The sequence below is a fragment of the Geotrypetes seraphini genome, chromosome 15, assembly GCF_902459505.1.
Source record: "Geotrypetes seraphini chromosome 15, aGeoSer1.1, whole genome shotgun sequence".
In the NCBI taxonomy this organism is placed as follows: Eukaryota; Metazoa; Chordata; class Amphibia; order Gymnophiona; family Dermophiidae; genus Geotrypetes; species Geotrypetes seraphini.
Genome location: NC_047098.1, coordinates 2589309 through 2605078, shown reverse-complemented (window position 1 = coordinate 2605078; position 15770 = coordinate 2589309). Strand labels below are relative to the sequence as shown.

Here is a 15770-nt window from a genome sequence, read left to right as displayed (position 1 = left end):
TTTCTCGATTTCTTGAAAATGCTCATTGTGACCCATTAAGGGAAGGAAAACAAACCACCGGTTAGCAATTAAAATCAATTAACACTAATTTAAAGCTTCCTTTCAGACCGGCTGCCTCAGGACTTTTTTTTTATTATACAAAGTAAAAACTTTAAAGGACAAAAGAGCAGACCCCATTAGCTCTCAAAGCTGTAGTCTTTGCCTGACAGTAGCAAGTTGTACAGCTGAGGCTCCTCTAAATAAAAAATTGGGGAGGGACTCGAACAGTCAAGAGTGGTACCCCCAAGGTCAGACAGACAGACTCCTGAAAGGGTCCCCCCAAACTCTGTCCGGACAAAGAAAAAGGCCACTGAAGAAATCCAACAGGCCTAACCTAGCAAAGGGAAGACTGCACAGGCTTACCACCTCCACCTGCTGGAGACTGAGAACAGACTGACTGTAGATGGAACTGCCTAAAGTCAATGTGTTCTCAGTCTCTACCTGTTGGCAGAGGAGTGTAAACCCATCCGTTCTGTGCTGGTCTGGAGGGACGCTAAAAAACAGTAGATTCCAATTCATAGAAGAAGAGTGAACAGGGCTGACTGTTAAGGTAATGTGCTGAATGTAGAATCTTAGAAGCAGCAGGTGGAAATTAGATCATTTTACTATATTGCCCTAAAAGCAGTGATTTTCAACAGCTGTCTGAACAGTGGGCGGTGAGTGCAAAATATATTTACTCAATGTGCACAGTGGTATTCTACAACAGACGCGTGGAAGTCGTCTATGCTTGGATTCTAAATGTGCATTTGCAAATTGAATAACATCAATAATTAAGTGTTGAATTTTGAGTGCCATTTATTGAATCCAGCCCATAGCATGTTAACTGCAAGAGCGTGTCAAACTATAGGATACTGTCAATTACAGGCACGCATTTATCCCTGCTACAGACATGGGATAAGTGGCCATGCCTAAATGTTAGCCCACATCCACTAGCATGCTATAACGGAATCTGGGTGCCGACATGCTGTGAGGGAATCCGTGCTCAGAGCACTACATTTTGGCCTCAAACTTTCGGTGCCCTTTGAGAATACATAGATTAATTTAAATAGCAGTGTTGCCATTTATATTAATCCAGTAGCTACCAGCACTGAAAACTGGCCTTTTATTAGCTAGTAGGGGTAAGTGCTGTTGGTTTATTTAAAGAGCCTGATGGCGAGCTGTAACAAAAAGCTTTAACGTTATTTCAGGCAAATATAAGGCATTGCAACTTTAAGCTCTGAACCCCCCAGGCCTCTTGCTTAAGCAAGGGTTTGAGCTGCTACCTTGCTTAGGACTCTGCAAGTGGTGTTCATTTGACGCTCTGGTTAACTGGCTGCTCCTGGTGCTGACTCCCAAATGCTCGCAGGGTTTTTGAGGGATATCGTCCTGCAGAGCGTTTCCTGCTCGTACAGAAGGAAGGCGAGAAGGATCAGGGCAGGCGCTGTGGTGCTTGCTACATACAAAGCAAAAACCATAAACACAAGGCTCCTTTATCTCAGGGTTTCATTGGCTGCATTCATTTCTAGTTTGCTTTCTGTCTTTCCCACCCTACCAAAAGAGATCTATCACAGTCTGCTGTCCTTACGGAGAAATACAGCTGTTTGGGCATACAATATGCAGTACAAAGCCCATTCTTACTATCACAATTGCACTTAGTGTTTCTTTACATGGATAATTCACTCAAACTTAGAACTGTGAAGTGTATTTTGACCCTTGCATACTTTGTTTCCGCCAATGAGGCTGTCTCATTATTACTTTTTTACAACTTAAGGCAATATAACCTTGTGCAATGATAAAAGCAATAGCCAAAGCTTTCTATGTCGGCAACATCTGTTAGAAAAATAGAGAAACTAAAATTCGGTTATTAATAACTTGAAGGGCCATCAGGTGGTAATGGTGCAGCATGAGGCATATGGATTCGGGACCAACTGGACTGGGAGGCAAAACAGGGGCCCCGGAGGGAAGGCCAGTGACTGCGCCAGCAAACTAACAGCACTGAGCATATGCTTGAAGGAGGCATCGTCCAGTCTTCGAGCTGCCCGTGTGTGCCATCTGCAAAAGTAATTGGATTAAAGGGGAGACAATTTTTTTTTTTTTTAACTATATACTAAATTTGAAGACTATGGAATTGTAACTTCACTATTTTTCCTTGATAGATGCTGACAGCTATCCAGATCCATAACATTTAGCTCATGTCTCCTTTTGTGTGTAATTTACAATTTCAGGATAATAACAGGAAACTTGGTTATGGGAAAAACAGCTGCTATGAAAATATTATATAGCATATCATAGTTCAAGATGGCATTTAGTTTTGTGCCATATTTTCCCACCCTAAAATTCTTATTACATTCAGCTTAATAATGCAATTTATTGTTTAAAAAGCAAAAGGACTCCACATCAGAGGATTGATGTCTTATTTTCTGATTTTGCCACCTTAGCTTTATTGCACCAGGTTCTAATCTGTCACCGACCCTCCCGAGGCTCCAACCTAGGACTGCTCAGTTTCAGAGTTCTCTTCTAAGAACCATGCAGTCACTTACCTGTAACAGGTGTTCTAGGGGGAAGAGCAAGAAGATTAGTCACACATGTGAGTGAGATCATCTGACAGCACCCACATGGAGCGTGTGAACAGACAGCAAGTATCAAGCTCCCTGTTCTTCGATTTGGACACTTTGAATACTGCGTGCAGTCTTGGTCAGCGCATCTCAAAAAAGATATATTAGAAAAGGTACCGAGCAGGGTAGAGGCGATGGGATGACTTCCCTGTGAGGAAAGGCTAAAGAGGCTAGAGATGGCTATGAGTGGCATGGCATAGGTAGACATGAATCACTTGTTTAAAGATTATGGAACATGCAATGAACTACTAAGTAGTAAATTTTAAATGGAGAGAATATTTCTTCACTCAACATTTAATTAAACTCTGGAATTTGTTGCCAGAGAGAGTGGTAAAAGCAGTTAGCATAGCACAGATGGCTAGCATCGGAAACCTCTCTGCTACAATGCAGAAGGAAGGCTTTTGAGACTGCTGACATTGCTGGAGGGGCAAGATGGAAGAAAGATATTGTACCCTTTGAGGGGTGGAGAGAAATTGATCCTGCCCCTCTGTGAAGGGATGTCGAACAGGTAGTCAGGAAAATGTGATGGTTGGGGGTGGCATCTGCCATCCTGTAGGGATGCCTATGTGGGCCAACCACCTGAGGTGTGGAAAATGGGTTAGATCATTTGTGCATAAGACCATCCACTTGTTAAACAGTGCAAAAAGGCCACAGTAAGGGCCAGAGAAATACTACTGAACACAGGAAGAGTGTTACCAGAAGAAAGCAAGGCGCTATGAGGTCTTTATACAAATCATTGGTCAGATCTTATGAAAGTGTGTCCAGTTCTGGAGCAGCATCTCCAAAAAGATAAAACCAAAGTTGAATCTGTCCAGAAAAAGACTACCAAAATGATGCAATCATAAGAACACAAGAAAAGCCAGTTCCACAGAGTCCAACATGCTGTCTCCAAAAGGGACTGGGCGGAATTGCATATATCCTGCAGACCCATTTCTCACAGTTAATTCCAAGGATGAACAATGGCTCCTCAAGTCTAACTGGCTAATAATTTTTTATGGACCTTTTCTAAACAAACTTGTGTAATCCTCTTTTGAACCCTGTTATGCTAATCACCTTGACCACATCTTCCAGCAACAGATTCCACAACTTTAATATATAACTTTATAATAAACACACATTGTAGAAAGATTGTTCTCTGTTACGTTTCATGGAGTGTCCTCTTATTCAATCTTTCATCTGGTCCTTATTCCTCTCACCCTTTTTTTTTTCCAAGAGCTCTAACTTGTTTAGCTTCTCTCCATAAGGGAAGTGGCTCCATCCCTTTCATTATTTTTGTCACCTTTCTCTGAATCTTTTCTGATTTTGCTATATCCTTTTTGAAGATGAGTAACCAAAACTGCTTCAGGGACCTTTACAGAGGCATAATGATATTTTTAGCCCTTATGAGATGGGTAGATATTTATTCTAGAGAAGGGGCATGATAGAAATCTTCAAAAACCTCAAATGCAAGATGAAAGCATATTCCAGTGGAAAGGAAGTTCCAGAACAAGAGGAAAGTGAGGTATAAAAGTATTTTCTCAGAAAAAGTAAACAGGTGCCTGGAACAGGAACACAGTGAGGGTGGATGAAGCAGAAACAGTTTTAGAGTTAAGAAGAGCTGAAACAAACACAGAAGATCCACAGTGGCTGGGAAGTGAAACCACAGAGATGAGATGAGGCTTAAAATGATCTTCCTAACCTGAGAATCCCCTCATGCACATTATGTCGAGAACCCACTTGCCACAGGAAATTCTCAGCTGCTCTGTAGTCTTACTGGATTCCTAACTGTGGAAAATGATGGAGTTTTCCTTGCTACCCAGAAGAGGGGTTCTCATGCACAAAGTAGGACTTGAACTCCTAACCTGCAGCTCTGCTCTTTTCAGGACCCTTCTCCTCTGCTTCCTCTTGCTCACTGGAATCCTTGCCCTCGCCTTCTGTTTCTTCCTTCTCTTGCTCAGAAGATGCAACCACCTTTTCTTTCTCAAGGTCACTAGAGGATGCAGTCTCCTCAATAGCTATTTTTATTTCTGCTGTCTGCCTCTTGTCCCCTGCAATTATAAAAAATAAAAAAAAATAGTCAAAACATTATGTAATCTACAAACAAAAGGACAAATTTTGGTCATGAAATTCAATCCTAAAAAGAAAGCAAGCATGTTTTTTTTTTTTTTTTTGGGGGGGGGGTTAGCAGGGGGGGAATCATTTATCAACAGAAGTTCAAGTTTAGTTTATTCTATTTAGATTCTACCTCTTTCCCTATGCACGTAACCCAATATATAGATTAACAGCTGAACAGAAACAAACTTGCAAATCCAGCACCTCCCCAGATCTCACAGGACCTGGAGAGGTTCTGGACGAGGGAGCATGCTGAAGATGAGACAACGATCAATCCAACCCAACTCCCCAGTTGTTTTATTAATAATAGAACTGGGGCATACCTTTATTTAGATAATGCATTATCCAAGCACAAACAACATTTTAAAACTAAAAATATAAAACATAATATCATAACTTACACATGCACAGTCCACAATTAAATGGTACAATAATAACAAATTAAACCTAGGCTTAAACAGGATAGCCTGCTAAAATAGATAAGATTTGGTTCCATCAATTTTGCCTTCTCACAGAAGTTTAAAAGCTTATCTCCTCTGAAAAAGTGAATTCCATATTATTGCTTTTATTTTGTAAGCAGTATCATAAATTATGTAGCACTGACCAAGTATAAACCAAGATAAGTTTTCTCTCCAAAAAAGGGAGCAATCTGTTAACTCGAGTACAAACCAAGGTGTTTATATCCTAATGGTTTTCTCCTCCCCCCATGGTGTGCAGCGGTTTTGGCTCCCCTCCCTCATGACTGGCATTTTTCTCCCTCTCCTACACCACCCCCCGGGTGACTGCCACTTTGCATCTGCGCATTCTCATGGCCTCCTAGCTCCTGCCCTCTCAGAGGTTCAGAAACAGTGAGCAGGTGCCAGTAAGAAAAGAAATGCCAGTCACTGCGGGGGAGGAAAGACATTTGTGCTGACTCAACTATAAACCAAGAGCCACATTTTTGTCCTTTTTTGGGGGGAGACAAAAAAACTTCCATGACTTATAGTCAAATATATATGGTACCTGCAATTGGGGAAGAATGAACAGATCAAGAACATACAAACAAAAGTCCTGGAACCATTTTAACCTCTAGCCTGGGCAGGAAGATAGGCAAAGACTAACAGAGGCAGGTACTCTTAGTTTACACTGAGATTGTTATTAAGTCCCGCTTACCTTCTGCTGTGGTGGGAGCCTCTTGATTTTCTGTGCTACTCTCTGCTGGTACATTGAGCGACTTTAACGTGTTACAGGCACTGACAATTTCCTGCATCTGGAGGAAGCTTGCAACGGTCAGTACATCCTCCATGTTCTCGGGGGTCAGATTCAATTTGGCAGTGTATACAAACTCCAAGACCTGTCCCAAACCTGCAGGCAACACATGGCAAGTGCAGAACAAAGAAATATTAGGGGCTCAACCTTCACACCAAGTATTAAATAACGTTGAATAGTCGCCAGATTATCGCGGAAGATGTCTGATCTTTCAACGCAGCCTCTCTCTATAGTCATATATGCTTATATGACTGAAACCATGCAAACTTCTATACACTGGTATATCCTGCTACGGGAGGATGTAATTATGATCCTAGATGGATAATGGAGATGGTTCACATAAGTCAATCACGTTTCCATCCACACACACAGTAGAGTGGCAGATAATCACAAACAGCAGCCCTTGTAATGGAACATGTTTCGTCTTCTAAGGCACTGCACAGATCTTTAAACAGATTTAGCATTTCTCCCTAAGCTCTTCTGGTCTCTAATCTGTATACCTGCGGCGTTGCTGATATCAAGGTGTACCACATCCTTCTGCTCTACGAATAACATCCTGAAATACTCGCTGCAGGCTGCCAATACTGCTTTGTGTGCCTTGAAATCGATGCCATCTACCACAAAGGTGCAGTCACAGAGTAAGCCCAGCTGTCTCTGCTGATTTAACTGCTCCAAGACCAAGCAGCTATGCTGAGGAAAATCCATGACTGGAGCAGGAAAGGGAGGAAAGCGGGTCCATAAATAATAGTATACAATAGCAACAAATGTCATCTCCAAAAAAAACAGAAATTGGTTATTATTTACTAAAAGAATAGGAAAAAGCCTTAATAAATTGGGTCCTTAGTTAGGGAGGTGGATGGTAACACATTTTGAGCCAATTAGGACCTTAGGTCCCTCCCACTGCATCCCAATTTGCATTGGGAGAGAGAAGGCCCGTCATCTGCAGCACATAGCCCTATAGGCAGGAGGGAGTGGGCTCCCCTCCTGCAGATCTGGGATGTGGAAGGGATCCAACAATGTTGGGGGATGTGGGGGTGGGTTGTCAGGGAGGGTCCGGGGAGGGGTGTAGGCTCTGTGGCTCAGCTGAGCTGATGGGGATTCCTCTGCTGCGATCAGACAAGGTAGTTGGGTACGTCTAGAAAACTTCCTTTTGTGCATTTTTCATGTGGAGGTTTTTATTTTTCAAAACAGCCAAAAAAGATAAACACTGTACACTGGTAGGACCAAAACTTATACATAGGTCATTTTCAAAAATAAAAGGTAGACGTTTGGCAGTTTTGAAAATGGACTTTTTTTCTGCTGGGTTTGTGGACGTCTTGCCCAAAATGTCCAGCCTCAGTCTTAGAAGTCTTAATGCCTATATCTAAACATGGAGAAAGGCTCAGTAAGGGGGTTGCAGGGTCACAGACAGGTAGAATGCCCTGGAAGCCCCAAAAGCTTTACTTCTGCACAACTAATTATTCTCAGAGGCAAATTTTCTAAGCATTTTATCTACATTAATGAGCAGCTTGGAAACTGCCCATTTCAAAGTGGCTAGAAGGCGGTGTGTTTCTTGCTCTACTGCAAAAGTGCACTTTTAATCACACTGAGAGGAAAAGCATGGACATACCGGTAACACTGCATTTTTTAATCTACAAGTGCACTTGTACAGAAAAATTTGAATTACACAGGATGCCATGCATATGACTGCACATGTTTCGCATCCATGGCGGTTTTGAAAGTAAAGGTCCCAGTGAAGTAACCGGGTATAATGTGGCCTAGATTGGAATGTACTGACTCTGGGTGTTTGTACTGAATATGGGCCGTGAGCTCTATAAAGGCGCTGGTGATCTATGTGTGTTTAAAAACCAAAAGATGTAACCAATGCTCTGTTAAGACAATTATATTCCATGACCTTTTGCCCCACCTGCTAATTTGGAAAAAGGATGGTTGAGGTTGATTGTAGGACATTTCCACCCTATACTCAAAAATTAAGAGACTGAGCATTACTCAAGAATAGCTAATTGTTAAAAGTTGGTAGATGGGTTTAACATTGGCTGCGATTCGACCGGGGAATTCTGCAATGGCAGAAGAATAGGGGAGAGGTAGAAGGAAGGGGAGAGTCCTGTGAAAGACAAATTGGGGGAAGAGTGTTTGAGGGAGATGGGCTCAGCGAATGTGTACACTAACTGAGGAGCAAAGTTCTCATTTCCCAGAGTACCAACCACTTGGTTTGGGCTACGGTCTGGCACTCACATTGTCCTATTTCACTAGAATGCAGTTGTAGCCTTGTGACTATATCACCTCAAGCTTTCTTCATCTTTCCATTCTCTTTGCTGGAGCAATGCTATTAGAATCCTTAATGTCAACAATAAAAAATATCCCTTGCATTATCGCTGCCCCCAAATACTCTCTTTTTTAGAGTTGAAAGCTCAGCCTTCCATGCGGCCCATCTCTGGTACTGTTCTTATATTGAACCAGGGTGAACCCAAATTGTTCATATATCACAACATCAAGACTTCCATTTGTGAACAACAGGTCTTCTGTGGTCTTTGCTGCTAATAGCACTAGAGAATTGAGGACAGTTCACAACTACCACTAGGATCTCCAAATCAACATTGTGTAGATTGATCTCTCTCACCTTCCCTTCAGCTGTTATGTTAAGGATGGCTTCCACTAGAACACTGTCCAACATTTCTCTTTGTGATGGAAATCTGTAAATCAGAGCAATAAGAATGATAGTTCCATATCCCATCTTTACACAATCTCTTAAAGAGTCACTTGTTCCTAGACTGATCAAAGTATTAGCCTCATAAGGTCATATCCTAATCACAGTGAACATACATCTTGCCCCAACTTATAAACTGGTTTCTCTACAGGTATCACCTTGTACATTTCTTTCTGTTCAGACTTTTTATTAGGCATGCATTGGAAATTCCCTGGCTCACCTTTGCCATCATTGCCAAGTCTATCGTGATCCATCTGCTCCTTGCCCTTGGCAACAGCAAAAGACGACCATGGAATCTACTGGAGAGAAAGTTTCCTGCCTTCAAAATCCTGGACTCAAATTACTTCCGTCCTCTGTGCAGAAACATGGATGTAGATATACCAAAACCTTAGTCTCTAGAAAAGTTCTTGCCCCACAGCTATTGTACTGCATCACTTTCAGCATGCTGAGTATTTTAATGGCTACACTCATCTAAAGAAGGGACTTGAAATTACTCTTATACTGGTGTAAGAACAATTTATTTTTACCTAGTAAATTTTCTTTCCTCTAGTCCTACCAGACCAGAACAGAACCTGTGTGTTGTGCCCATCAACCAGCAGATGGAGACAAACAAAGACCTGTGAGCTCTGCCCTATGAAGTAACACGCAGACTTAGTTCTTCAGTATTTCTAGCATTTTCCTTTCTGCTGAATAGTAGAATTAAAAACTATTTCTGAAATATTGACATTAAAGTTAACAGTGGAATCATTAAACTAAAAAAACTCTACTATTCAGAAGAGTCTCTGGGTTGGTCTAATTTTTCTTTCCTTAGTGTCCTTATCAGACCAGTCTAGTACCTGTGCAATGTAATGAAGAAATCCTTAAGAGTGGGGATCCGATATTACTGCCTGAATATCTTCTGCCCATCATATGGTATCCACTTGTGCACCCATATTGAGCCCACAAAGTGCCTTGCAAACCTATGAAGAGAAGACCATGTCATCGCTCTGCAAAGGTCCAACAGCAGCTGCCATACCTCTGGTGGAATGTGCTCTCAATCCTTGATGAGAATGTTTCCCTTCAGAATATAAAACTAAAGAAATCATCTCCTTGAGCCAATGGGCAATAGTAGCTTTAGAAGATGCTTTGCCTTTCTGTGTACTTCCAAAAATCTTCGAAGTTCATTGGTTGTTTCACAATATTTGAGGAGAGCCTGATGAATATTCAACAGATGCTGCAACTTAAATTTCTCTCCACATTTTTCCTAGCAAAAGGATGACGTAAAAGAATTTGATTTACATGAAAGGAAGATAACATCTTAGGGAGGAAAGACAGGAACTGTCCTCATCAAAACTCCAGCTTCAGCAAAGTGAAGAAAAGGATCCCTGTAGGATAGTGCTTGCAAGTCAGAGATGAAGAATCTCAATCACAGCTTTCCTAGTAAGTTCAAAAGGTGGGAGCCCCAACCCCTTAAGTATCAAATTTAGACTAAACTCAGGACAGGAGCATGAGACGCTCCTGAGAAAACGAACCTCATCTGGATAAGCCTCTAGTGAGGACTTTGGTATTCAACTTCAGAAGCACGACAAAGCTGTTACTTGAACCCTCAAGGATCCTAGAGCTAATCCTCAAGATCCACCTTGGGGGAAAACAAAGAACCAAACAAAGGATGAAATCGCTCTTTCAGGGCACAAAGATTCAAATTTATTTCTAATTTGATAAACCGCCTATAGTTATGTCTAAGTGGTTTATAATAGGTATAAAAACATAATAATTTAAAAAAAAATTATATATATATACTAGTCTTTAAGCCCATTACATTAACGGGTGCTAGAATATATGTCTGTCTTTCTTTCTGTCTCTCTCCCTACCCCTGTCTTTTTCTTTCTGTCTCTCTCCCTCCCGCTGTCTTTCTTTCTGTCTGTCTCACTCCCTGGCCCCCTTTATCTGTCTGTCTTTCTGTCTCTCTCCCTGCCCCTGTGTCTTTCTTTCTTTCTTTCTGTCTCCCTCCCTATTTCCCTGTGCAGCAGCCGCAGCATTCCCTTTCCCTCCATTTCCTGTGCAATAGCATATTTTTCCCTCCCCCCTCCCACTTCCCTGTGCAGCAGCCACAGCATTCTCTCCCCCTCCATTTCCCTGTGCAGCAGCAGGATTTCTCCATCCCCCCCTACTTTTCCCGCGGTCTGGCAGGCTCCCTTGCAGGAGTTATTTTTAAGTTTAAAGGTGCTGCGGCGGCTCCTCTAACGATCCCCGCCTGCATCGGAAATCTTCTCTGACACAGGTGCGACTCATGATAGGAGCCGCCGCAGCACCTGTAAACTGAAAAATAACTCCAGCAAGGGAGCCGGCCAACTGGCAGTTCAATGAGAGCCACAGCTTCAAAACGGAGCCCTCTGTCGGGCAGTGGATTTGCTCACCTTTGGGATTTTTGAAGCTTCGGTCTGACCTGCTCCCTGCGAGCCACCGCCGCGTCTTTCAACTTAAAAATACAGTACGGCAAGGCGAGCAGGGAGCAGGCCAGACCGAGCAATAGCACGGAAAAACCACCGCTGCGTCTTTCAACTTAAAAATACAGTACGGCAAGGCAAGCAGGGAACAGGCCAGATCGAACAGCAGCACGGAAAACAGAACCCTAAGCGCGCATGCGCATTCCTACCTGCCAGAGACCTACAGCTCACGGAAAACGGAACACGCAGGTAACAGTGCGCATGCGCGCTTATGGTTTTATTATATTAGATATACATACAAATACATATATACATACAAATACTCGCCAGATCCTGGCATAAACTTTAGAGGTAGAATATTTTCTAGCCTGACGAAAGAAGAAAATAATAATTTCTGAATTTTCTTTGTCTCTCAAACATGATATCTGAAAAGCCAAGCTATAAAACAGAAGGAAACTGGGTCCTCCATGATTACTGGCCCCCGAAGCACGAAGCAGTCATTTTTTCTTGAGACATATCAAGTCTTCAAACCAAGATCTTCTGGGACAGATCAGAACCACTTTGCCAAGATGTAAGAACATTCTAAGCTATCGACAGACTTGCCTCCTGGGCCACTGTGACATTTCTGCTGACTTATGCTATAGCTATTGTGTTCTTAAAAACCACTTTGTCCTGAAGCATTTGACAGAAGAACTAGAGTGCAAGCCATAGTGCTCTGAATTCCAAAATACTGGTAGATGAGGACACATAGGTTCTAGACTACACCCCCTGATCTACCTGGACCTGGCAATGAGTCCCCATCACAACAAATTTGTATCTGTTCTCACCACTACCCAGCAGAAAGATTGCAGTGTCATTCCTTGAAGGAGATTGTACGTTTGGAACCACCACTTCAAACTGAACCTTGCTAGAGACATTCAGGTAGGCGATAATTGCAAGCCTGTGATTGTGCCGACTACTGGCTGAGCAGGGTCTCATATGAACATGAACCCATGGAACTAGATCTATAGTCTCTACCATACAGCCTAAGGCTTGCATATAGTCCCACATCCAAGGAGCCTGCTCACTCAAAAGCAGCTTAATCTGCGACTGCAGCTTCTGATGACAGAGGCAGACTGACCATTGGAACAGGGCAATGCCCGAGTGCCCTCAGCAGTAAGGGGCCCACTCTTCCCTAGCCTCCTTCTAATTTAATCACTTTTGATAGGTGATTAGGGGCCCAAATCACTGTCCATCTTCCCCTGGTGCTGAATCTCATTCTCAAGTACTCCACATCCTAAGAAGAAACAAGATTGCTTTTGCTTTTGCAAATATTGACTATCCAACTTAGGGACCTCAGAAGATGTAGAACTTTGGCTGTTATTTATTTATTTATATTTCTTATAAAGAGCTTCTATTCAAAGTGTTTTACATTCAGCCAGTTTCTGACCCACTTTGGGGCCAATCCCAAGGGCACTCAATTTATTAGACGTCTGTGTGGAACACTGTCAAAGGCTGTGACCAGTCAAAGAAATTGATCAGATTTGGCAGACAAGACCTACCTCTAGTGAATCAATGTTGCCTCTGGTCCTGTAATCTACAGGATTCCAGAAACTTGACCATTCTCTTCTTTAAAAGCATTTCCTTTAATTTGCTTACCACAGAAGTCAGACTTACTGGCCTGTAATTCTCTATTTCTTCCTTACTTCAACTTTTGTGGAGAGAGACCTCATCCGCCCTTCACCAGTCCTCCGGTACCACTCTAGACTCTAGAGACTCAATGAAAAGGTCAGTCAGTGGAGCTACCAGAACTTCCCTAAGTTCCTCCAGCACCCTCGGATGTTCACCATCCGGCCCCATCGCTTTCTCTACCTTTATTTTAGCTAGCTCCTCAAGAACACAATCGTCTGAAAATTGATCAGGATCTATTACTCCTCCATCCCTATTCACGTTTGCCTTCTGCAGTCCCGCTCCCGGCACTTCAGCCATAAACACAGAACAGAAATATTTGTTAAGCAATTTGGCCTTTTCTTTATCAGCTTCTACATATGCCTTCCCTTCACCTGATTCTCACAATGCCCCTGCAGATCTAAATTGAGAGAAAGATCCTCTGAAATGTCCCCTCAGCTACAGCTAAAGGTCTGCCTTTTTTATCATCTATTGCAGCACCCCATGCTCAGCTGGTACCCAGTTCTCCATCTGGCCAAGGAGCTTGTAACTCGACCAGAAACTGCATGGATTGCCCTTCACCATCTGCTGGAGACAGAGAAATACTGAAAACCTAAGGCTGCATGTTGCCTTTACAGGTAGAGCTCACAGGTCTTTAGTCTCTTTCTCTATCTGCTGGTTGATTGGGCACAATCCACTGGTTCTGGACTGGTCTGGTAAGAATGCTAAGGAATGAAAGGTATTACAATGACCTTAAAAGAGCAACAGCATTCTAGAAAGAAGCGTTTAATTTCCCTTTTCAGTGCAGAGAGATGGTGGCCAGAGGAATGCTAGGGTGCAAAGAAAGAGACGTTAATTACTTGAAAAAAGAAAGCATGTTCTACGGATGACATGAGACCTCACTTGGAGTATTGGGTCCAGTTCTGGAGGTTGTACTTCTGAAAGGATACACTTAAGGGTGAAGGTGGTCCAGAAAACAGCTACCGAAAGCCCTATGAGTTAAGACAAAGATCTAAAAGTGCACATCACAAAGTAGGGGACTTATAACAAACATTGAAATGTAAGATACAAACCTGTTTCAATGAATATCAGATTTCAAAGTGGCTGCCCAGCAGCCACATCAGAAAATATATTTTCATAGAAAGGCTGATAGATGCACGATATTCTCTCACAGATCAGGTGGCAGAGGCTACATCTGTAACAAATTTCAAGAATGCTTAAGATAAACAAAGAGATGATCTTAGCTTTGAAAAAAAGCAAGAGAAAGTGGACGCATGCTTAGCAAAACACCTTTAAATGCCCTACTGCAATGATTCAAGAAGTATGGGCTGCAACAATGAATGGCAAAGCGAATAACCCCAAACCACAAAGAACTAGAATGACATTTATTAAAAAAGCAACTTTGATAAATAAACTTTTTCTTGTGTTGTCCTTTTCGCAGACGTGCTAATAAAGCCTCAACATATTTCGGCAGTAGACTGTTTCTGAAGCTACTTACATTGGTCTCCAGTGCAAGCAATCTCTGTGCCCCATTTTAAGGTGTGTTATATGCTCCTATTGTAAGGATAAATGTGCCCCTGATGCAGGCAGTCATGTGGGGCTTTTATTAACATGCCCTCCCCTCCACCTTAGACTCTTTAAAGATGCCATTGAATCAGAAATTCATTCCCTGGAAATTAAATCTCCTGCTCCCTACACGGAGAGCACAGAATGCACGCTTACTTCTTCCTCTATCTATCCTTGTCTTATTTATTGTAGACCCTCTGCTTTCTGCATTTCCCGCCCCTAAATTCTTTCTTCTTTACTGCTTTTTATATGTGCTAATTATAAACCGCAACAATACTTCGTGTTTTGCAGTATATCAAAGTTTGAATAAACTTGGAAACTTATTTCAGAAGGTTGCTTTTTAAATAAATTTTATTTGCATGTTAGACACTGACTAGCTCTTTTGGCCGCTCCTTTTATTTGAAGCGAATAACCCCACAGCTGGATCAGTCCAATAATTCTTACAAGTCCTTGTAGAAATTTAGATAATTGCATGGCCAGATCCATCTACCAGCCTGTGATGACAATTAATTAGTAGCTCATATATCTGTCTGGCAGGGTTTTATTTAATTTACATCTTTTCAAGACATTTCCCAGTTCCAAAAATGCCTACAATCTAAGTTCCAATCCTTAACCCTACTCCTCTGCCCTCCAACCCAGCCCGCTGATTAACCGTTCCCCTTAACTGTATCCATGACATCCTGTTTGTTTGTCTTGCCTGTTTAGATTGTAAGCTCTTTCGAGCAGGGACTGTTTTGTTACTCTTTGTGACTCTGTGCAGCGCTGCGTGCGTCTGGGAGCGCTAGAGAAGTAATCAATAGTAGTAAGTTTATACTGCAGGGTAATAGAAGGTTAAGTGACTTACCCAAGATTGTAAGAATAGACAGCACGATCCGAGCCCTGGCTTCCTTGTTCTAACCACGAGGCCAGTTCACCGCAACACAAGCATTCACATAGCTGGCTCTGTCAGAAAGGTACACATTCCTTATGGTGGGAATTTCAGGATCATTAGTTTAGAGCACAGTGATGGGTGAACACTACCACTGATATTAATAGAAGCAAACAACTGCGTGACTGAAAAAAGCAATTAGCTCCTGATGAGCATACAAACTCAGATGCTGCTTTTCGTGCTTTTCTTTATTTTTGGATATGGGCTTTTGTAGGTTTGGGGTTTTTTTACCTAGGAACATAAGAACTGCCATACAGGGACAAACCAAAGGTCCATCAAGCCCAGTATCTGGTTTCCAACAGTGACAACCCAGGTCCCAAGTACCTGGCAAGATCCCAAAGACAACCTTATTAGCTTGGCTTTGTGTCTACATCTCTGGGACTTTCTAAGATGTTCTGCACCATGAGGGAGCGAGTTGTGAGGTTCAACCCTAAGGGAAAGGGACAGTGTAAATGTTATTTCCTCCTTCTACCTCAGGAGTTTAAAGGGACTCTCAGAGCTGAAAAATTAAGGAAATAAAAGAC

The 15770-nt window shown here is 42.3% G+C and overlaps 1 protein-coding gene across 9 annotated transcripts in view; it reads right to left on the bottom strand.

Annotated features, from left to right (window-relative positions):
• Positions 1 to 15770, bottom strand: part of ZBTB17 (zinc finger and BTB domain containing 17) — a 52637-nt gene that overhangs the window by 33827 nt on the left and 3040 nt on the right. For 4 of the 9 annotated variants that reach the window (XM_033922725.1, XM_033922733.1, XM_033922728.1 and 1 more), the window contains exons 2-9: positions 15163 to 15260; positions 13826 to 13947; positions 8900 to 9032; positions 8593 to 8665; positions 6473 to 6679; positions 5877 to 6068; positions 4475 to 4660; positions 1302 to 1418 (exon numbers count right to left, since the gene is read on the bottom strand). In XM_033922725.1, the coding sequence (XP_033778616.1) occupies positions 1302 to 1418; positions 4475 to 4660; positions 5877 to 6068; positions 6473 to 6677 (700 nt within the window). In that variant the 5' untranslated portion in view covers positions 6678 to 6679; positions 8593 to 8665; positions 8900 to 9032; positions 13826 to 13947; positions 15163 to 15260. Of the gene's footprint in view, positions 1 to 1301; positions 1419 to 4474; positions 4661 to 5876; positions 6069 to 6472; positions 6680 to 8592; positions 8666 to 8899; positions 9033 to 9515; positions 9639 to 13612; positions 13745 to 13825; positions 13948 to 15162; positions 15261 to 15770 lie in introns of all 9 variants that reach the window. The other 5 variants (XM_033922726.1, XM_033922730.1, XM_033922729.1 and 2 more) reach the window with 5 other exon arrangements.